Genomic DNA, 22,847 nt, shown 5'->3' with positions numbered 1-22,847 from the left:
AAGATATTATCAATTAAAAACCATTCAACTTCTGCAAGTTATTGTAAGAAAAAAGTTCTTACAAATATTTTTCTTTAATTTTACGTATTTATATAAACATATTGGCTTAATTCTAGCTAGTCACTACGATGGTGTTTTAGTACAAGATAAAGTTGTAATACTTTGAGAGTAAAGTGGAAATATTTCGAGAATAAAGTCAAAATTTCGATAATTAAATCGTAGCAATTAATGTTATAAAATTTTGAGTATATTACAAATGCAAATAGCCCGGATTGGGAGCACCGGGAGAAGTTGCCAGGCCACTGGAATTGATTTGAATATATGTGGGATTATTAGCAGAAATCATACCATGTGTTATACTCACAGGGACAGTATGATTGGAAATAATATTTCATGTCTTCGATTGCACTCATTAAGCCTATTTGTAGTGTGCCAGACACCCAATAATAGCAATAAGCTTTGTGCTTTTGGTACTTTTAATATAAAACAAAGTCTCAGCTTTCAAATTCTGTCAGTTTTATAGCGAAATACGAACAATATATCTTACAATAATGTGTTTTTCATGCTCATTAATGTGGCGTGACAGATCGCTGTATTCATGTGAATCAATCATCATTTTAGTTACACTGAGATGACATTTGTTTAATCAAATTATACTGTTTCCACCTATTCTGCTAAAAAGTCTGTGGCATTGAACATTTAATTCCTCACATGTATTTAATTAGAAAAAACAATAAAAGGTTCTAACGGTTGAAGTGACATAAGTTACATTGTTGTCTCTTCTAAGGGTATATAACGTTAAGTGACTATTCACAAGCTGTTTTATTTACGGTATAATACAGCAAATATGCTTTGTTGCTTTAAATATAGCACAGCTCAGCTTTCAAATTCTGTCAGTTTTATCATGAAATACAAATTATAAATGTGTTTTTCTTCTGTATTTCAAGTATATAGCATGATATAGATGTGAAGGAACATCATAAAAAAAACAGTATAGGCTAATTTAACGAACGAACACATGCTACTTAAATGGAGGCGAATACAGCGATCTGTCACGTCACATTAAAGAGTGTGAAAAACACACTGTAATAGACATTGTTTGTATTTCACTATAAAACTGACAGATTTTAAAAGGTGAGACTGCTCACAATCGGGCCCATTTGCATGCGCAATAGGCTAGAATACACTCTCAAAATATTTTGACTTTATTCTAAAAAACATTTTGACTTTATTCTCAGAATTTCGATTTTATTCTCGTAATATTTGAACTTTATTCTCGAAATATTTTGACTTCATGCTCGTAATATTTAGACTTTACTCTCGCAACATTATGCTCGTAATTTCGACTTTATTCTTGTAATTTTGACATTATTTTCCTACTTTCAACTTTATTTTTAAAATATTTTGACTTAATTCTCAATATTACGATTATTTTCTTAATTCTGGCTTTATTCTTGAAAAATTTCGACTTTACTCTTGTAATATTTTGACTTTATTCTCAGAAAATTTCGACTTTATTCTTGTAATATTTTGACTATTCTCGTAATTTTGACTTTATTCTCAAAATATTTTGACTTTACTCTTGTAATATTTTGACTTTATTCTCGTAATTTTAAAATTATTCTCAGAATTTCGACTTGATTCTCATAATATTTTGACTTTATTCTTGTAATTTTGACTTCATCCTCAAAATATTTTGACTTTATTTTCAAAATATTACAACTTTATTCTTGTAATTTTAACTATTCTTGCAATGTTTCGATTTTACTCTTGTAATATTTCAACTTTACTCTCATAATTTCAACTTTATTTTTGAAACATTACGACTTTATGCTCATAATAATTAGACTTTATTCACGTAATTTTGACTTTATTCTTGTAGTTTTGACTTTATTTTCATAATTTTGACTTTATTCTTAAAATATTTTGATTTTATTCTCAAATATTACGACTTTATTCTCTTAATTTTGGCTTTATTCTCGAAATATTTAGAAATAATTAGTTAGCTCAGGTCCATTAAATAACACTAATAGACACAACTTTTGATTTTATTAATGCATTAGTAAATGTTGGAATCAAGATTAATGGTTTCGAAGTATTTTTAATTGTTAGTTAAAGTGTTTTCAAATCAAATCTGAATATTTATAATTAAATTTTTTTTTATTAAAAATACAAATCACAAAACTATTGGTTTAAACTGAATTTAAACATGGGTCATATTTTGGTAGCTTCACTAACCATTTGTTTTAGAAAAATGTTACGAAAGAGCTAACAAGCATTTCTTACAAAATCCCACAGTGAAGGGTTCATATGGTTTCGAAGTTTTGAAGTCAAAACATGTTGTGCACAACAGATGCTCTAAGAACAGCTTATGACAAAATAAACTCGCCTGAATTCCAGACGACCAAAAACAACTATAAACACAGAACATCAATCTAACGGGACGAATCTTGAGATTCAAAACACAGGCACCGGGCCACTCTACCATAATCCAACTAAAATATCTGATGACAAAAAGCAGCCTATTTGCCTCTAAGACACAACATGAGCAGTTCATGAGCTGGTCGACATCAAGAGGCAAACCAGATGGAGACAATTTCACCATAAGGTCTCTTTTAATCTTAGGACAGAACCACAAAACTCTGGATGGTGGTAAAAAGCAAAAGGGGCTCAAGGAGTTTGTAACAGCCACCACGTTATAATTTTGTTGTCGTGTTATGTTACTTAATATAGATTGCTACCTATAAAAAGTAACCCAGAATTATTCTTGTTATGACAAAGCATCCCCTACATCTAAAATAGTGTGCCAAACAGATTGTTTCCACTGTCACAGACCAGATGGAGGGTGTTATAAAGACTGCTGGCTATTGTTTATCTGCAAGTAACCTGGACATCCCAGCATGCATTCCATTTGTTTGAGTCACAAACAGGTCAACAAGTAACCCTGCTTGAAAAAAGCTCCATAGATGTACACAGAATTCAAACGTCCGAAACGAATTTAACAGCCCCTGCCTGTTTGTTTATTAAATAATTCTGGCCAATCTGAATCTAAGCCCCAATACAAATGACTATATTTAGTTCTGTACAATTCCACATATTTTCCTCAAAAGCTAGTGCACACAATGTAAAAAATCATTCACATGAAATAAAGCGAAGGATATGAATTAACGGATAAGGAAATTCAGAGTGATCCGCACCATCTCTGTGTTGTAGTCTGCGTGGTCGGCTGTGGACGGGGACGCCGCGCCTCCTGCAGGTTTCCAGCACCAGCTCTCTGACGGGCATGAACAAAGACATCCAAGAAGGCTAAAAAACAACAGACAACATATATATTAATTGCATAATGCATATAAAATGACATATTAAAAATCTCAGTACAGTATATGCATCTATGAGCAAATCCATAATCATCCCAAAAGGACACTCTTACAAATGTATGCATGTCTATCTAATGGTATTTATAGTCAGGTATTATTAGGTGTTAAAGTACTTTTTGGGGCCCATTATAAATATAAAAGGCTTAATAGTGATTTGTGGTATGGAGACCTCCATGAAGCCGGGAAGTGACTATGCATGGTCTAAGTTAGTTCCTGACTGCATTTATAATTACAAACCCATGTTTATATATGTGGGTTAAAAAAATTATTTAGATGTTTTGGTCCCTTGGGTCTAGAAAAAAACATTACAGCAATCAAAAAACAAAAGAGATTCTGTAACTGTTTTCTAGTAAACCAAAGACATGTAAACAAACGTTAAACAAAATCTAGTAAACAAAATATGTGTGGGCCATACTATGACCTGATTTTCATTTAGCATGTTAATAGGCTGCGGTAGAGCTGCATGACATAACATATAAAAAAAAAGATCATGCTAGGTCCTGTTTACATTTGATCTGATCACAAGTGGAGCAAAAACATTTTGTGAACTGATTAAACCACATTTAAAGATAGTCAGAAACGCATTGGATGTGTAGCATAAATACGAATCCATTATGATGTATCCCAGACAACAGTAAAAGACGCCCACTCACCTGTCAATCAACCAATTTGCTCAAACAAGGGCTCGGTGCGGCTCGTTACGTGAGGCTTTGAAAATTCTTATTTGTGGTGAGAATAAAATTAAAGTTTCTGTCTCGACTGACCATATTTGATCAGACTATCCAATATCAAGTGGAAACAGGGCCAATGGCATTTTCCTGTACTTACATTTCCTTCAAGAAGCTCCTCTTTCGGACAGCCTGAGTGGGCTTGCAGATACTTTGAATGAAAGAGCAGGCCATCAAAGGTCTTCCACGGCATGAGCTCACCCATTGGGAAAGGGAAACCACAAGCACTGTTGGCTGCGATGAGGTAGGTCAGACCCCGTACAAAGAGAGAGCCGAGTTGAACGGCCCTGGGGTCCACAACAGGGGTCTGCATGAGGAAGGCATTTTAGAATGACATAAGAAATGATGTACGAAAACTACAGTTTGTAAAGGTGGTCAGTCAAAATCCAGTCATCTCAATTAGAATCTGTGCAGTATGGAGTTTCATGTATGGGTGAAAAAGTTCCCCTAGCAGATTTCACTTGGTTAAGCAAATTAGCTGTATTGACCAGCAGAAGGTTGCTTAGTTTGAAAGTGACTTCTGTGTAAGCGGTGCATAATGCATCGCTAAACTATCAACACAATTTGGCTAAAACAATATTTAAAGGAGACATATCATGAAAATCTGACTTTTTCCGTGTTTAAGTGCTATAAACGCATCTCTGGTGCATCTACCAACCCAGAAAATGTGAAAAAGGACAACCCAGTAACTTTGCTTTGGTAAGCTTCTCTCTGCAAGCATGTGAAAAGATGAGCTGCTCAGATTTCACTCCCCTAGTGACGTAGGAAGGGGATCTTAGTATTACAGTCCCTTAATGTGCATGTTTTCCGCCATTTTGTTTTCACAAGCGACAACGGTGTAGCACTTCTAATGCCGTGGCAAAAGTTCAAGCGAAGCATGCTAACTGTTCTGTTGTTGGCTGCACAGACAAGCACAGAACACTTTTTATAGTCCCAGCCTTAGAGGAGACAGGACAGCAGTGGATTTATTGATTTATTTACTGTTTATTACACTACTGCCACACAAATCTAATATAAACATGCAATTTCTTTCCCAGCTGTTTACCTTCAGACATAACCAACTATTTTTTGTACTCATTCGTGTTTTTAATATAAACTTGCATGTATTTGACAGTTTAAGCGCAATAAGACATGAAAGAGACATGAAACTTAGTTTAGTACTCACATACCATGTGACGGCTGCTTTCTGTGCACATGCTTTGGATGTGTGTACTCAGAAAACCGTATATCAGAAGTTTAAACTAATATAGCTTTAAATGCATGATTTCAGCACGATAGACATAATAATCAAAACCAAACAGATGTTTTTGTCAGAGTATCTGAGCTGTAAAGGAGGAGCTGTATGTGCTGTAAAGGCACAGGCCTATTCTGGAAAAGGGGTGGGGGAGCAGCAGCTCATTTGCATTTAAAGAGACATGCACGAAAACAGCGTGTTTCTGCTTCCATTTAAAATAGGCATTTTCAACATGATATAATAAATGATCTGTGGGGTATTTTGAGCTAAAACTTCACAGACACATTCTGGGAGCACCTGAGACTTATTTTACATTAGTGGTTCAATCTAAATTTTATGAAGCGACGAGAATACATTTTGTACACAGAGAAAAAAAATTCTGTTTTTATTCAACAATTTGTCTCCTCTGCATCAGAGTACCGTCATTTTGGAGAGTATCCACTTGACGTAAACTGTGTACACTGTTCTGTGTCAGTCACACCACACGGACACATTTTCTACATATATTTATGCTTTGATTTGAATGTAAACAGTGGATCCGGTGTATGTTGTTTGCGTCCAGCGGATACTTTCCAAAATGGCCCTACGCTGACACGGAGGAGACGAACTGTTGAATAAAAACGTTATTCTTTTTTTTCTTTGCGTACAAAAAGCATTCTCATTGCTTCATAAAATTCAGATTAAACCACTGATGGCAGATGGACTATTTTGACAATGTTTTTACGGGTTTGGAATGACATGAGGGTAAGTGATTAATGACAAAATTTTAATTTTGGGGTGGAATAACTCTGTTACTCTGTAAAATCATGCAATAAACCCTAATACCAGCCTGATATGGAGTTTTGAGCAAGTGCGAAAAACTGCATATTTTGCCATGTTGGTCAGTGCCACGATTTAAATAAAGAGATCTGAATATTCTTATGGAGGGGGAAGATTTTCAGTGTATAAAATCTAAATTCATTAAATACTCATAGTACCGATTCAAATTTATGGATAAATTATTGTTGTTTTTTGACAGTGTTTGCCAACCATCCCTGTTTTGTATGGAAAAGAGCAGCTGGGACATTCTGCTAAACCTCTCCATGTGCTGCAGATGAAAGAAAGTCATAAATCTTGGAAATGACACAAGTTAACTAGATGAGTAAAGTTAACAAACGATCTTTGAAGCTGGCTTAAAGAAACCTTGTCTAAAAGTTTGAAGCAGCTGTAAAAGCTTGACATTTGAACGTTTAGATAAACAGATTAGATGTTGCTAGCATGATCTAGCACATTGCTAACATGATTTAACATGTTTCTAGCATGATAGTCATTAAGCTTTGCTAGTGACAGACAGCTTAATATTTTTTAAGTCAAAAGTTTTGACCCCCTCAATGGAAGTCTATGGGATTTTTCGTAGATTTGATTGTCTGTAAGTCAGATCAGTTAGAAAAGTCATAGCAGCTAACCTCAGACTGGTCTGAAGGTCTGATCCAAGTTTGTGGTTGTAGTTTTAAAGCTGTGATACTGACTACATGTTGGACAAATTAGCTTAAACAGCAGAGTAAGTAAGTAAACCAACATAATGATTACAGAATGTTTATTCATGATTGAACTGTTCATTTAAACCATTTTTACAGTAGCCTGGTTTCAGATTCATCATACTGTTAATATCTATTGTGTTTTTCAACTCAGGCTGGAGGGAGGCAGGGTGTGACCCGCAGAGCTCACCTGAAGTGGCTGCGCGGATAAGGGGATGTTTACAAAGGGTCCCCCGCCCCCCCACCAAACTGTCCGCTGGTCACCTGGTCCTCCACCCCCACCCACAGGAGATAAGAGACGGACTGATTAGCTTCCGTGACATCAAAACGTAAAATTGGCCTGCCACCTGCTCTGCTCTCAAACACAGCTTAGACTAAAGCAAACAAAAGGGAGGCTGGAGATAAAGCCGAAGTGACAGCAGCAACCCACGGCCCACGCCTTCCAGGCGCACAGATTGAGAACCAGGCCGTCGTTTGAAATATTACGCTGTTTACACGGGCCCGACTTCCTTCTCGTAACCGTGCCTCTTCAGAGAAACGAGAGCGTTTAATCACATTCACTGTTATGCATAAGGTTTAGAGAGCGGGATGAAGTAGACCGGCTTTGATTAAACCGCTTAAAAAGACACGTAAAAGTCTTAGCACCTTTAAAGCCGCTAATTGCTCAGCGTGGAAGTCAATAGGCCTCGGGACAATGCTGATGCCACCCTGCTGCTGTAAAGGTATAGAGTGGGACAACAAACCAGAACAGCAGCTGCTCTGCAAGCATTTCAACAGTGAACAATGAGAGCAGCTCCAGCCAGATGCCTGAAGGACCGCTGGACCCCCTGAGGACATGCAGCTCGACATTAATGGCAAACTACAGCCTTGCGATCAGGCTCTGCACCTGTGCCATACCTTAATGCACATCTGCTCAATGTTACTACTGTAAACAGTCACGCATGACAAGACCAGGCTTGTCTGAGTCTTTCTGTGGTATTTCAATGAACTTTCAATTTTTCATTTACTAAATAAACACTGTGGGCTGTGTCTGAAACGTGTTTGGGAATCAAGAACAGATTCTGGTTTTTAAAAAAAAAGTGGAATTGAATGATTTGGTTCGGTTAATGCTTCCTGAACGGCTGCATTCATCCAACAATGCAAACAGATTACTGTATTGAAATACTTGTTTTAGCGATTCATCCACTGTCTAAAGCACAATTCAAAAGACTTGTTTTACTTATGGTTTGTAATTGTACGGAATTTAATGACTCTGGGCCTGATTCTAATTCAGTGTTTGTGGGACTGGTTAGACTTATTCAGAACTGCTCAAAACAGTGATTTGTGCATCTTTTAACTCCCCATAAAGACTCATAAAGTCATTTGTGCGTTTGTGGTAAGGACCCAGTAACAGAACTGAAGCCATGAAAATTATTTGCCTTTAGAGTTTTTGAAAAATAAAAAAGGATCTGGCTCTGAATAGAACTGGTTCTCACAAATCAGTCTCAAATTCATACATTATCAGTTTGAATTGTTTTATGACTCACTCACTCAGTACTGTTGTAATAAATAATCTATAAAAACTACATATACGCACTACTATTTTATACTAGGAGTAAAAATATTTTATTATTTTCATGAATTGTTGTAATTTGACTTATCTACTTATATTACAATTTTTTTTTTTTTTTACTTTTTTCTGTAAATCAACTTATACAGAAGATTCAAACGCTCACTGATGCGCCAGAAGGAAACACAATGCATTAAGAGCTGGGGGATGAAAACTTTTGACATTTGAAGATCAGGGTAAATTTAACTTATTTTGTCTTCTGGGAAACATGCAAGTATCTTCTGTAGCTTCTGAAGGGCAGGACTAAATGAAAAAATATGATATTTAGACAAAATAAGAAAAATTTACACATCTCTATTCTGTTCAAAAGTTTTCACCCCCGGCTCTTAATGCATTGTTTTTCCTTCTGGAGCATCAGTGAGTGTTTGAACCTCTGTAATAGTTGCATATGAGTCCCTCAGTTGTCCTCAGTGGGAAAAGATGGATCTTATAATCATATAGTCATTGTTGGAAAGGGTTTAAATACACAAAAATGCTGGAAAATCAAAGAATTTGTGGGACCTGAATGATTTTTCTGAAGAACAGTGAGCAGTTTAACTGTTCAGTGCAAACAAGGGACTCATGAACAACTATCACTAAACTAAAAAACTCCAGCGTATGTAAACTTTTGAACAGGGTATTATTTTTTTTTTTTATAAATTAAACTATTTTTTTCTCTTGTGGACTTTGGGTAAATGTCTTTTATGTGAAATATCTTATTCAGGTCAGGACTAAATAAAGAATAACATGCATTTGGAAATGATCCCTCTTTTATTTTGGTAAAATAATTAACATTTTGAAGATTCTGCAAGGTGTATGTATAAATTGTATATGGGTTGTTCCTCAAAAATTTGAACTGGAATCAGAATCAGAATCGTTAAATTCTTTACGATTCTCCTCCCTTACAGATGCTGTGTAGTGGCATCCTTAGCTTGCATTTACATTCCCTTACTATGACAAAGCAACACAGGGGGAAACAGATTAGAGGGGGGTAATCAGGCAGCCCCTGGAGACTCTCCTGCCATCTGTCTGGCTCTTACAGCCTCCTAATACACCCCCCTCCCATCCCTTTTCACATTTCAGGCAGATGTGACAGTGTAACTCCCTATGGGAGACAACAATGGCGCGTGTAACAGGTGCTCCCGCCACCCCATGGCACATGGGAGGCAGGAGAGCTTTACACACTTTCATCTGGCCAGCGGCAGGCTGTCGCCGCCGTTCCTTGAGCACACACGCGTCTCTGGGTCAGCGAGCAACCCGACACCTGTTGCTGTGCTCGCCCTCTAAACACACGATCCCTCAACGCTATCATTCATCACCCAACATACTGTGGGCAACATAAACCCAGCCGTATCACTTCACTTGAGCCAAAACGTAAACACGCGAAACCATATATAAATAAATACTGCTGCCAAGTGCACAATAAACAGCCATTACAGAGCATAAAAGATACAGAGTCAGTTACTATCTACCTGGGTGACTGAAATTCTTAGCTTGAACCACATTAGTAAAAGTAAACAAACATAATCTGTAAAAATATAAATACAACTTAATAGTTCATTTGTATTGTCAACAGCTTGGCATTTCTCGATTCAAGGGCGAGATATGCATCAGCATCTGAACACAACAGACTGGAGGGATTCACACCAGATGCAAAAAGGGACGGCCATAGACACAGGGGGATCTGTAAATTAGGAGGTGGCTTGCTGGATATCTCCCAAGAGGCTCTAATTTGTCCCTCTATCATCCATTATCTGTGCTGTGGGGAGAGCTCTCAATCCAAGCGCTGCGAAACCACAGGCCGCCCTTGGCGGCCATGTCTGAAATAGCACGCATAGGAGGCTTAAATTAGGGTGGGAGCTGAAATAGCCCTGTGGTCGCCGGCGGGGACGACGCGGAGCCCGTCACCAGAGCATCGCTCTCAGGTTCAGACCACAATTAGAGTAGTTTTTGAGAGGAATGTCGCAAAGCAACCAGAAATTATCCCTCCAGTCTCTTTCCCCATCTTTTTTTTCAAATGGCAAAAGAATCTGATGCATCTCTCAAGGCCTTGATTTGTTAAATCTCCATGTTGTTGTTCCGATTTGACGTGGATTACAGTGTTTATTATCTCTGTAGCTATTTTAAATGAAATTCTGTCTTCATTTACCAACCGTCATGATGTTCCAAACTTAAGAAGACTGTGGATAATCTTCAGTATACAAGTGAAGATTTTTTTTTTTTTAATGAAACCTGACTTTTGCTCCTACTTCGAAAGTATATTCCATCAAATCTCAGAAGAACTTTTGAAGAGATAGGATCATTATGAAATATGTTTAATATTTCATAATGATATATTTAATATTTATTTATTATTATTATTACTAATGTTTACCTTTTATTCACATGTACAGCGCTTTGCAAAAGTATTCATACCCCTTCATTTTTTCACGTTTAGTTATTTTGCAGCCATGTTAAACTGCTTTAAATAACTTTTTCCACATCAATCTACACTCCATACACCACAATGACAAAGCACTAAACAGATTTGTGACAACCTTACAAATTCATTAAATTTAAAAAACTGAAATAATTACATTGCCGAGTATTCATACCCTTACCGTGGTACTTAGTTGATGCACCTTTACTGCTTCTAGTCTTTTTGGGTATGATGCGACAAGCTTTGCACATTTGCATTTGACAATTATCTGCCATTCTTCTCTTATCTCTTCACCTCTCAAGCTCTGTCAGCTTGGATGTGGGCTAGTAGACATTTTCAGGTTCTATAAGCCACACTTGCTGTGTGCTTAGGGTCATTGTCCTGTTGGAAGGTGAACCTTCTGCCCAGTCTGAGGTTCTGAATGCTCTGGACTGGATTTTCATTAAGGCTATCTCAGTATTTAGCTGTGTTGAGCTTTCCTTTTGCTCTGATGAGTCCCTCAGTCCCTGCTGCTGAAAAACAGCCCCACATCATGAGGTGATGAGCAGAGCTTGGATTCCTCCATACATGATGCTTGGAATTGAGGTTCATCAGACCACAGAATCTTGTTTTTCAAAATTTGAGGGTCCTTTAGGTGCTTTGTTGCAAATTCCAAGTGTGTTTTCATGTGTTATCACTAAGGACAGGATTGAGTTTGGCCACAACGGCATAAAGACTGGACTGGTGCAGTGTTGCTGTGATGTTTGTCCTTCTGTAAGTTTCCCGTATCTGCACATATGATCATGGAGCTCAACTAGTGTGACCATCAGCTCCTTGGTCACCAGTCTAACCAAGGACCTTCACCATCAATTGCTCAGTTTGGCCAGGAGGCCAGCTCTAGGAAGAGTCCTAATTGTTCCGAACTTTGTTCATGATGGGTAACAGAGACTACATGCTTTTGTGAACCTTCAATGCAGCAGAATTTTTTCTGAACTCTTCCCCAGATCTGTGCCTAGACACAATCCTGTCTCTGAGCTCTACAGGCAGTTATTTTGACCTCAGGGCTTGTTTTTTTCTCTGATACGCATTTTCAACTGTTAGACTTTTTATTGAGGTGTGTGCCTTTCCAAATTATACTTATTCAAATTAATTTGCAACAGTTTAACTCAAAATGATGTAACATCTACAAGCGATATGAGTGTTCCTGAGCTAAATTTCAAATGTCCCAGAAAAGGTATGAATACTTATGCAATGCAATCATTTCAGTTTTTTATTTTTAATAAATTTGCAAAGTTGTTACAAACCTTTTGTGCTTTGTCATTATGGAGTATGAAGTGTAGATTGATGTGGAAAAAAGTAATTTAAAGCAGTTTAACATAAGGCTGCAACATAACAAAACGTGAAAAAAATGAAGGGGTATGAATACTTTTGCAAAGCACTGCAAACATACCTTTTGTGCACATGAAAGTGCACAAAAAAGGGGTTGGAGTCAAACTCAGGTTTGGACCTAGTAATCGAAATAACTGCAAAAACGGCCTGTCTTTTTTAAGTATGTTACAAAATAAAACTCATGACCACAGTTGTTTTCTAGAAGACTCCAAACCAAGCCCAGTTAAAACGGGTAAGCGTATGAGTGCAAAAACAATGCTTTCAGAAACACAGAGGCGGTGCGAATGACTCACCCTAAGCTGTTGCATTTCTCTGAAGGATTTGAATCTGACACAAACAGCTTGGCTTAGATATGCATCTACGTCTTCCAGGGAAAGCTGTCTCACCTAGATCCAGGAGCAAACAGTGTTTTTATTCTGCATGCAAGCTGTGAAAATCACACTCAAGTATACACAACAAGCATCAAGCGTCACCACGCACACATCTGTACACAATGCAAGGGTATCTGAGTTGTCTGATAAGGACTACACACAATAAACAGCGCTGAAGAGACACCGCTGAAACTCTTTTGAAATGCAATGAAGCCACATCATTAATAAATAAAGGCTAACAGAGCATATGTGGTGCGAATGGGCCCGAACAAAGCCATTTGTTTACATTCAAGCAAAAACCTCAGTGGTCCGTGGCATCAACGATGAAAAGTTAAACACACCTGAATAGCGATGTAGGTTACAAGACAAATCACAGCAATCAAAGGGCTGTCAAAGCACTTCAGCTCTTCAGCAAACTCATACAGGTCAAAGACATCCAGGAGTGTTGATGCTTGGACTGCTTTCACCTCTGGGTCCGTCCTAAACCACAGAGCCATCAGATCAAGGGGCCCTTCTGTTGATCAATGAAAACCACACATTTAACTTGTGGAGGTTTGGCGTGTATGAGAGTAAATTAAAGGGGTGGTTCACACAAAAATGTAAATTTGTTGTTAATTTACTCACCCTCAGCCCTTCCAAGATGTAGGAGACTTTTTCTTCAGAAGAACAGTTAAAAAAAAACTTGAAAATGTGGTCCTTGGTGATTCATGAAATGCAAGTCAGCGGCTACTGGTTTTTAAGAATAAAAGAAGCATATCAAGAAACACAAAATTAATACCCATGGCTCCTGACGATATATTGAGGAGTTATGAAGCGAAACGATTGGCAAGAAACTGAACATCATTTACAACATTATTACCTGTAATCCACAGCCTTGTGTAAATGGTCCAGAGTGATGTGCGGATCATAAACAAATCATTCTTTTGAACTGGTTCTCTTTGGTGAACTAGTTGAACCACTTGAATGCACTTGAACAAAGGGGTGAAATGAATGTTTTTATGGTTTCTCATTGTTTATGTAAAAAGGTGAGAAGTTTATGCACTTTATATGCTTTAGAAATGTAAAGGCATCCATGTTTCACATCATTATTTGTTTAATTTATTTATCATATATTAAGTTTACATACACCTTGCAGAGGGATCACACAAAAGGCATGTTATTTTTATATTTAGTACTGACCTGAATAAGATATTCCATTACGTTTACATATAGTCCACAAGAGAAAATAATAGCTGAATTTATAAAAATGACCCTGTTCAAAATGTACATGCATGATTCTTAATACTGTGTTGTTATCTGAATGATCTTGTTTGTCCTGAACAGTTAAACTGTCTGCTGTTCTTCAGATAAATCCTTTAGATCCCACAAATTCTTTGGTTTTTCAGGATTTTTGTGTATTTGAACCCTTTTCAACAATGACTGTATGATTTTGAGATCCATCTTTTCATGCTGAGGACAACTGAGGAACTCATACGCAACTATTACAGAAGGTTCAAATGCTCACTGATGCTCCAGAAGGAAACACAATGCATTAAGAGCCGGGGGTGAAAACTTTTGAAAAGAATGAAGATGTGTACATTTTTGTTATTTTGGCCAAATATATATATATTTTTTTTCATTTAGTACTGCCCTTCAGAAGCTACAGAAGATACGTACATGTTTTCCAGAAGACAAAATCAGTAAAATTTTCCCTGATCTTCAAATTCATCTTAATGCATTGTTTTTCCTTCTGGAGCATCAGTGAGTGTTTGAACCTTCTGTCATAGTTACATATGAGTCCCTCAGTTGTCCTTAGTGTAAAAAGATGGATCTCAAAATCACACAGTCATTGTTCGAAAGGGTTCAAATACAAAAATCCTAAAAAACCAAAGAACGTGTGGGACCTGAAGGATTTTTTCTAAATAACAGCAGGCAGTTTAACTGTTCAGGATAAATATATATGTAAACGTCTTTTATGTGAAATATCTTATTCAGGCCAGTACTAAATAAAAAAAATAGCATGCATTTTGTATGATCACTCTTATTTTGGTAAAATAATTAACATTTTTGCAGATTCTGCAAGGTGCATGTAAAATTTTGACCTCGACTGTAATTTGTTACGTTACTGTGTGATTATGTAAACCAATTAGTAAACTGAACCAGCTCACTAATACAAACTGTCCGGAAGAACCAGTTTAGGAAAAAAAAGGCTCTGGATCACAGATAATAATGCTGTAAATAATGTTCAGTTTCTTGCACATAACGATCGTTTCACATCTTAAGACATCAACATATTTTTAGAAGCCACAGATATTAATTTTGTGTTCCCCTGATTTGCTTTTTTCTCTCAAAGACATTTTATAAATCACCAACGACCACAGTTTCAGCTAAAATTCAACAACTCAAGAAAAACGTCACCTAAATTAACAGTGAATTTTCATTTTTGGGTGAACTATCCCTTTAAAGATTGGATAACTAAACAGTTCTAATAAAAGTCTTCCCATATATTTTGGCTATGATTTTTACAATCATTTGCAGGTTACTGAATAGTGGTTTTTGGAAAACATTTGTAAAGGCTACAATCACAAATCTAGCTAATGGAATATTAGCTGAGAACAACTAGAAAACTTTATATTCACTTCTCCGTCATCTGCAGGCTCAGAAATATCTTTCAAAATCCCCTAATATTTTCATGTTGGATCCCCTGTAATGCAGTGATGAAATATGCAATGCAACAAAATGCACTGATCAAACCAAATGGCCTTCTTTTTTCCACAAAGCATCTGTGTTGTGTAATCACTGATTCAAGGAAACGCAACAGGGGAAAGAGAATTATGTACGCTAACAACAGAACAAAGATTTCAAGATTACTTAAAGGGATAGTTCACCCAAAAGTGAACATTCTATCATTACTCACCCACCCTCATGTCATCTTTGGAACACAAATTAAGATATTTTGATGAAATCCGAGAGCTTTCTGACCCTGCATAGACAACAACACAACTGACACGTTCAAGGCCCAGAAAGGTAGTAAGGACATTGATAAAGTGACATCAGTGACATCAACTACTGATGTCACATGGACTATTTTAAGGATGTCCTCACTACCTTTCTTGGTCTTGAACGTGTCAGTTGCGTTGCTGTCTATGCAGGGTCAGAAAGCTCTCAGATTTCATCAAAATATCTTAATTTGTGTTCTGAAGATGAACGAAGGTCTTACAGGTTTGGAACAACATGAGGGTGAGTAATTAAAGACAGAATTTTCATTTTTGGGTGAACTAATCCTTTGAGGCTGCAATACTTTCAGGTTATAGAAGGAAAAACTGGAAATCATTCACTAAACGACTGAGACTACTAGACTTTCAAATCATTCTGAACACAACAAACTCATGAAGAAACATGTGCTTTGTAGTTAGGAGATGCATTATAAATCAAAACATTAATTAAAAATTATCAAATATGTCTGATATCCTCCGAATGGATGGAATCATATGCAGCTAAAACATCAGAGTCTGTGCTCTTCAAATACTACATGATTTCCTGTGAAATCTGGCAACTCTGACTGGCCACTAACTGCAGACTGGCTTTGATATTCAGCAACTAGAAGAGACTCCTCCAGACTGAAAATCAGGGCAGAAATCTGTGCAAAAGTTGTGTAGTGTATTCCCGCCTTTAGCAACATCCTGAGGAAGTGTGTAATGCTCAGCACATGCGATACTTCATTACAACGAGCAAACATGTAAAACATAACTACTAAATTACGTACTTAGATTGTTAAGGGGTTTTGGAGTGACTCTGGTTGGCTCCTTCAGTGGGTTTCCTGGAAACACGAACCATTCTTTGACTGACAAAGTCTGAGTAGAACCATCTATAAAACAGAGAGAAGTTAATATAAACTGAGAGCAACAATGCTAAATCCCTTAAAAGTGGCACAGAAAGAGCATTTGTGCAACAGTGTATGTTATGAAATAATTTGACTGACAGAGCCTTTCCAAAATTACAGTGTAGTCTCGACTGTTTGAAATCTGATATGTTTTGTCCCCTTCGGTCTGGCCCTTCTTTTCAACAGCACGTTCACCACATATTTGCCCACACCACAGATATTGGACAGAAACGAGACAATTCCCAGAATTCTACAGAGCAATGGAGATTTATTTTCTGTTAGCAGCACAGCAAGAGGACAACCTATATTTCTACACCCTCATTGAAATGTATACGTTAAAGAATAAGTTCACTTCCAGGATAAAAAAATTCCTGATAATTTACTCAATGAAGGTCCAAATTGCAGTTTCCATGCAGCTTCAAAGGGCTCTACATGATCCCAGCCAAGGAATAAGGGTCTTATCTAGCGAAATGATTGGTTATTTTCTAAAAAAAAATTCTATTATGTATACACACACATGTGACGTGGAAGCACCGACCCAGTGTTTACAAACCGAACATGCAAATAAAGTCAAACACCTTTTACAAAAAAAGGTAAAACAACAATGCTGGATGATTCTGAAGTTGGGGGAGAAAATGAGATTGAGATGAGAGTTTTTCACCCTACCTCACCCAACCGCGAGTGACTTTTCCAACGCTGTTACGCAATGCATGAAGACATGCATGCACATCGCAAAGCTACTGCAAGGTGAGCATTTGTGGTTCAAAAGTATTTCATTTTTATTTTTTGATTCTTTGGGAAAATGACTGATTGTTTTGCTAGATAAGACCCTTATTCCTTGGCTGGGATGGCGTAGAGCCCTTTTTGCAATGAAACTGCAATTTGGATGCTTAACTTGTTGGCCACCATTGAAGTCCACTATATGGAGAAAAATTCTGGAATGTTTTCCTCAAAAACCTTAATTTCTTTTCGACTGAAGAAAGAAAGACATGCTTGGATGACATGGAGATGAGTAAGTAATCAGGAAAGTTTTATTCTGGAAGTGAACTTCTCCTTTAAAGAAAAATACAAATAATATTTAAATTAAAATAATTTTATCCCTTCATAAAAACTTTAGTTTCGCAGTCTAGATATCTTTAAAAATTTTCACTTTACAAAAACTCATCACACTTCACTTAACTACATCTTTGACCAATTAATAATAATTAAGTATTATAAAAAGTATCATTTTTAAGCAATTTCTAACCATTAAAATGTTTAGTAGTCAAACATAATTAGTAAACTTTTATTGAACATGGAAATTTCCATGACTTGTAAAGATTATACTAATTATGTCAAGTTTAGAAAACTATTTTTAGAGTTATATATACTTTTATATATTTCCTCAGATTTTTCCAGGTTTTCACATAACCGCTGGAACCAGTGTCATTTTAGTATTACATATACTTTTATAATATTTATAAATATTTTGAATTAGCTTTTATTTTTATACTTTTATTTTTGCCTTTAATTTTAATTAGTTTTTTAAAAAATTCTGTTATTTCATTGTCTATTATTAACTATTAATATTAACATTAATAACTACTATTATTAATTATTAAAATTCAAATAAATTCAAATGTATCATTTTTTAGTGTAATTCAAATGTATAATTTTAACTTAAATATATTTTATTTCAAGCAGATTTTCTAATTTTCATAAAAAACAAAACAAAACAAAACAAAACAAACAAACAAAAAAAATCTAATATTTATGTTATGTTTTAACTTTATTTCAATTAACAATTTTAGTTAACATCAACAAATACTGCTGGGAGCTATCTGTAATGCTTTTTTGCAGGCTACTTTGTTTATACTGGTTATGTGATGGTACTAATGATGTTATTGAAAACGCTCTCCTTATTTAGTTGGCTTCCTCACAGCCCCATACGTTACAACATATTATTCATACATTCTACTTAAATACAGAAACGACACACACCTGGCTGCACTGGCAGTAAAAGGCCGTAGATGCGTTCTCGGACAGGCAGATATAAGACGGCCTGCGGTGGTATCTCCACCTCATCCTCATCTTCCAGAGTGTTACTGCACTCCACGACTCCATCATATAACACATTATAGAGCAGGAAACACTCTGCCCGTGTGTGCTTTTCTAGCACTGCCTGAAACATGGAAACACTCAGTAAGAGTACAAACAAAACAAAGTTACTTCTGGTGGGTCTGATACTTTTGTTAAATACAGTGGGGTCCAAAAGAGTGAAAATGTTTCCTTTTGGCATTTTCTTTCATTTTATTTTTTAAAAGAGAATTTATATTATCAGCAAACAGACTTCTAAACATTATGTATTTAATTTATACCATGCAATTCAAAATTCTGAAACTTTAATTGCATGTTTAAATTCCACATTTTCAATGTGTCCACAAATGTTTGGATACCACTGTGCTGTTTACCTGTAATATGTCAGCCGGTAAATACTTGCCCATCAAACACATGGACTCAGGAACGGAACAGCCGCTTTCTAACCAAGCGGATGTTTGGCCTGGAAGCAAATATAAGCGTATGCCTTTTTCTAAAGCTTCTTTCTCTGCTTCAACTAACGGAAGTGAGGAAACACCAAATGTTCCCTCACTGCTGGGATGATGAGCGTTAATGAAGTCTGCAACAGCGTAGACCTTGTCTCCCTGAACTTGCATGTGTTTCTTTCGATATGATGTCAAAGCATTGCTGCGCAGACGCTGCATTTGCTGCTCAGGCACGATGTCATTGCCCAACAAACAAGCCAAGAGAGGGAGGTCACTCATATGAAGCTTCAAAACTTGGCATAACCGCTCTCTGGAGAACAGCACTGTTGTCATGTTGTTTAAATTGAGTTTATTGATGGACAGATACGGAACCGTGTTGTAGATCACAAAGTCTGTATCTTGACCAAGGATGCCCATGCAGTTGTGAGACAAGGCGTAGTCGGAAATCTCATAATCTCCTTCGCGCGTAGAGATCCGTGTTTCCTGGCCGAGGCTTTTGAGGGCAAATCCTGAGAAGGTTGCCAGTCCGGAGGGAAGGCAGAAAAGGTCTCTGCTGTTCGGCTGCTGAGCGTGAGTCTTAATGTGCTGAAATATTCTCGCAATGTCTTTGTTGACTCTGAGCCGCCTCTTCACCCACTCTGCCCGCTTTTGTTCCTCAACCGTCCCGTCGAAGATAAAGACTAAGCGTATGCCTGCGGATGTGAACGCATCCACAAATTCTTGAAGGATATGCATATATTCTTGCCACTGGCCGCCATAGACCCAAGCTTGACAGCGATACCAGTATCTTAAACAGGCCATTCCATCCACTACTACTGTGGCAGTGCTGTCCGGATGGGCTTTGACATGATTGACTGCCATCTGTTTCAGGTCCACGGGGACACAAGTGTCTGGGCAGCATGTCTCCATAAAGTTCTGTAAGCCCTTCACACCCATCTTCAGTTCATGCACCTAAAATCAAACATAAAAGTGCAAACATGAGTGGAAATGCACCATTATTCACTATTCCTCAAAATTATGATATTGCAAAATCTCAGTGTACCTGTTAAGTAAATAATGGATATAGCTTAAAATATACATTCAACTTTTGAGTTTAGAATTTTGGAAAGTATGTCTAAATTTTAAAAGAAACATTACTACATTATTACTATGTCCCTGCAGAGGGGAAAAAACCCTCTTTTGTAAGGTTTCACAACAGTGTCCATACTTTTACTCAGGAAGGCAAATTTAAGACCCTTTTAAGACAAACTAAGGTATTTTAAGACAAAGTTAAGGAATAAATTAAATGAAACACAATACATCAATATGGTCTCTAAATATACACTACCAGTCAAAAGTTTTTGAACAGCAAGATTTTGTATGTTCTTAAAGAAGTCTCTTCTGCTCACCAAGCCTGCATTTATTTGATCCAAAATACAGCAGAAGCAGTAATATTGTGAGATATTTTTAACTATTTAAAATAACTGCTTTCTAATTTGAATATATATTGTAAAATATAATTTATTCCTGTGATCAAATCTAAGTTTTCAGCATCATTACTCCAGTCTTTAGTGTCACATAATCCTTCGGAGATCATTCTAATATTCTGATTTGCTGCTCTATGTTGATAAAAGCAGCAGTAGATTTTTTTTTCAGGATTTTTGATGAATAGAAAGATCAAAGATCAGCATTTATTTGAAATAAAAACCTCTTGTAACATTTTACATTATACCAAAAAGCTTGGAGCTTGGAGAGAATATCTATCTATCTATCTATCTATATTTTTTTATTTTTTATTCATAAAAGAAACCTGAAACAAATCTACTCAACTGTTTTTAACATAATAATAAACGTTTTTGAGCAGCAAATCAGAATATTAGAATAATTTCTGAAGGATCACGTGACACTGAAGACTGAAATAATGATGCTAAAATTCAGCTATGAAATCACAGGAATAAATTACATTTTAAAATATATTCAAATAGAAAACAGTTGTTTTAAATCATAAAACTATTTTAAAATGTTACTGTTTTTGCTGTACTTATGATGAAATAAATGCAGGCTTGGTGAGAAAAAAAGACTTCTTTAAAAAACATTAAAAAAAAAACAACAACAACTTTTGACTGGTAGCATAATTGTCTTGTATTAGAAGTACTTAAAAGTTTGAAAAACAGCTTCCCACAAATCTCCATTTTGGATTTTTAAACAAATAAACAAACACATAAATTAATGAACACATACATACATACATACATAAATACATACATAAAAAGCAGTAATTTTCATACCACACTGAAAGATACATGTTCTTGTTTCAAGCATAAACGCACCTAATTTTTTTCAGTTTCTCAGATAAAAAGGTTTCCTATCTTAAATGTTCATCTAAAGTAAATGCATCTCGATTTAAGGATGTTCATACTATATTTGTACTTTAAAGCAAATATACTGAGGAGTGCATGCAACACTTAATGCCACGACTTTGAATTTAAGACGGTCTGCTCTGATTTAAGGCATTTTTATAACCCACAGAAACACTGTTTACTTCACAGTCATAAATAAATATATAATAAATAAATACAATATACAATATACAATACATAAATTGATAAAGTCACCACAACATTTTTACTTACAGTTTTACAAGATTTTTTTAAATTCTTTTAACGTTTATCCTTTTTCATCTTTAACTGTTTTTTCATTTAAAGTAATGCTCGATTTTCCAATATATAAACACATTTGACACTCCTGTCATGTCCCATGTCTCAAAAGGTTTAAGTTGGAAACACTTAACAAATAATCATAATTTTACATGTATTTTATTCTCACTCGTTAGAAAAAAAAAGCACGCAAGTAATATGAATTCAGATTTTCAAGAAACCCTTCACTGTGATCTCCTGTGTGTGTTAGTGCTGGGAACTGTTACTGCACCGCTAATGCTGCGACGCTGTCAGTAACGATATGCAACACTAGTGTCCTTTATCACTTAACGTAACAGATATTTAACCCAATGCTGCTAAAGAAACAAAAACCGACTCACTATTCGGTGGGATGACAAGCATAGTTTAACTAGATCACTAGAGCTAGTGAGAGTTAAGCGCTCTTTCTCTCTCAATGCTGCAGTAGCCGAAACCGCTAGTGTTTACAATGTTGCGCTCTCTTCCTGTTCCGGCGCGAGGATCTCAACAGCCAATCAGCGTATCCATAAATAGTGCTAGTAAATAAAAAAGAAGACCACAGCTGAAACATAGCTTAGAAATAATTTGATTGATTAAATACGGATATGCATAATATGTATTAAATATTGTGGTCGATAACAAATCTGAAAAAAGATAAAAGTATTTAATTTAAATATGAGAACTGTTGTTAGTAAATAAAGAGATATATTTATACTTTATATTATTCTGTCTATTAGTTTATTATGTAATGGTTTATTATTCTGCACCTATCTCTTACTGTATGTTGTACGCTTTTTATTCCTGTTTGGCAAAATGCACGTATATAACACCAACATACCGAAAACTTACAGCTTATGCAGTTTAAAAACACAAGAATGAACTGATCCAAAAATGAAAAATAAATATTTAAAACTTACAAGACTGCGAGTATTTTAGTACAACAGGTCAATCCCCTACTTTCACAAACTCATGGAAAAATATAATATAATATAAATATAATAATATAAATATAAGAAATATTAATATAAAAACGATCAATTTAAAGTTTTTTTTTTTTGTTTGTTTTTTTTCGGCACATTGCAACTGTTTATTCGATGAATCATACCTGCATAATAGAAATAACAGATGTGTTGTTCAGTGTAGCCTACATGAGCAGCACAAGTTTTGGGTCAATTATTGATTTTTCTTTCTCTTTGAACCAAAGTTT

At 36.0% G+C, this 22,847-nt stretch overlaps 1 protein-coding gene across 2 annotated transcripts in view; it reads right to left on the bottom strand.

Annotated features, from left to right (window-relative positions):
* fam120b (family with sequence similarity 120B) overlaps positions 1 to 22,128 on the bottom strand; it is a 26,504-nt gene extending 4,376 nt beyond the window's left edge. The window contains exons 1-8 of one of the 2 annotated variants that reach the window (XM_051125492.1): positions 22,003 to 22,128; positions 18,915 to 19,937; positions 18,445 to 18,625; positions 16,348 to 16,449; positions 12,944 to 13,116; positions 12,525 to 12,617; positions 4,206 to 4,412; positions 3,198 to 3,306 (exon numbers count right to left, since the gene is read on the bottom strand). In XM_051125492.1, coding sequence (XP_050981449.1) covers positions 3,198 to 3,306; positions 4,206 to 4,412; positions 12,525 to 12,617; positions 12,944 to 13,116; positions 16,348 to 16,449; positions 18,445 to 18,625; positions 18,915 to 19,922 — 1,873 coding nt within the window. In that variant the 5' untranslated portion in view covers positions 19,923 to 19,937; positions 22,003 to 22,128. Of the gene's footprint in view, positions 1 to 3,197; positions 3,307 to 4,205; positions 4,413 to 12,524; positions 12,618 to 12,943; positions 13,117 to 16,347; positions 16,450 to 18,444; positions 18,626 to 18,914; positions 19,938 to 21,598; positions 21,659 to 22,002 lie in introns of those variants that run through there. The other variant, XM_051125493.1, reaches the window with a different exon arrangement.
* Positions 22,129 to 22,847: the final 719 nt, after the last annotated feature.

This window comes from Labeo rohita, chromosome 13 (genome assembly GCF_022985175.1).
Source record: "Labeo rohita strain BAU-BD-2019 chromosome 13, IGBB_LRoh.1.0, whole genome shotgun sequence".
NCBI classification, from domain to species: Eukaryota; Metazoa; Chordata; class Actinopteri; order Cypriniformes; family Cyprinidae; genus Labeo; species Labeo rohita.
This window is presented reverse-complemented; position numbering and strand designations above follow the sequence as displayed.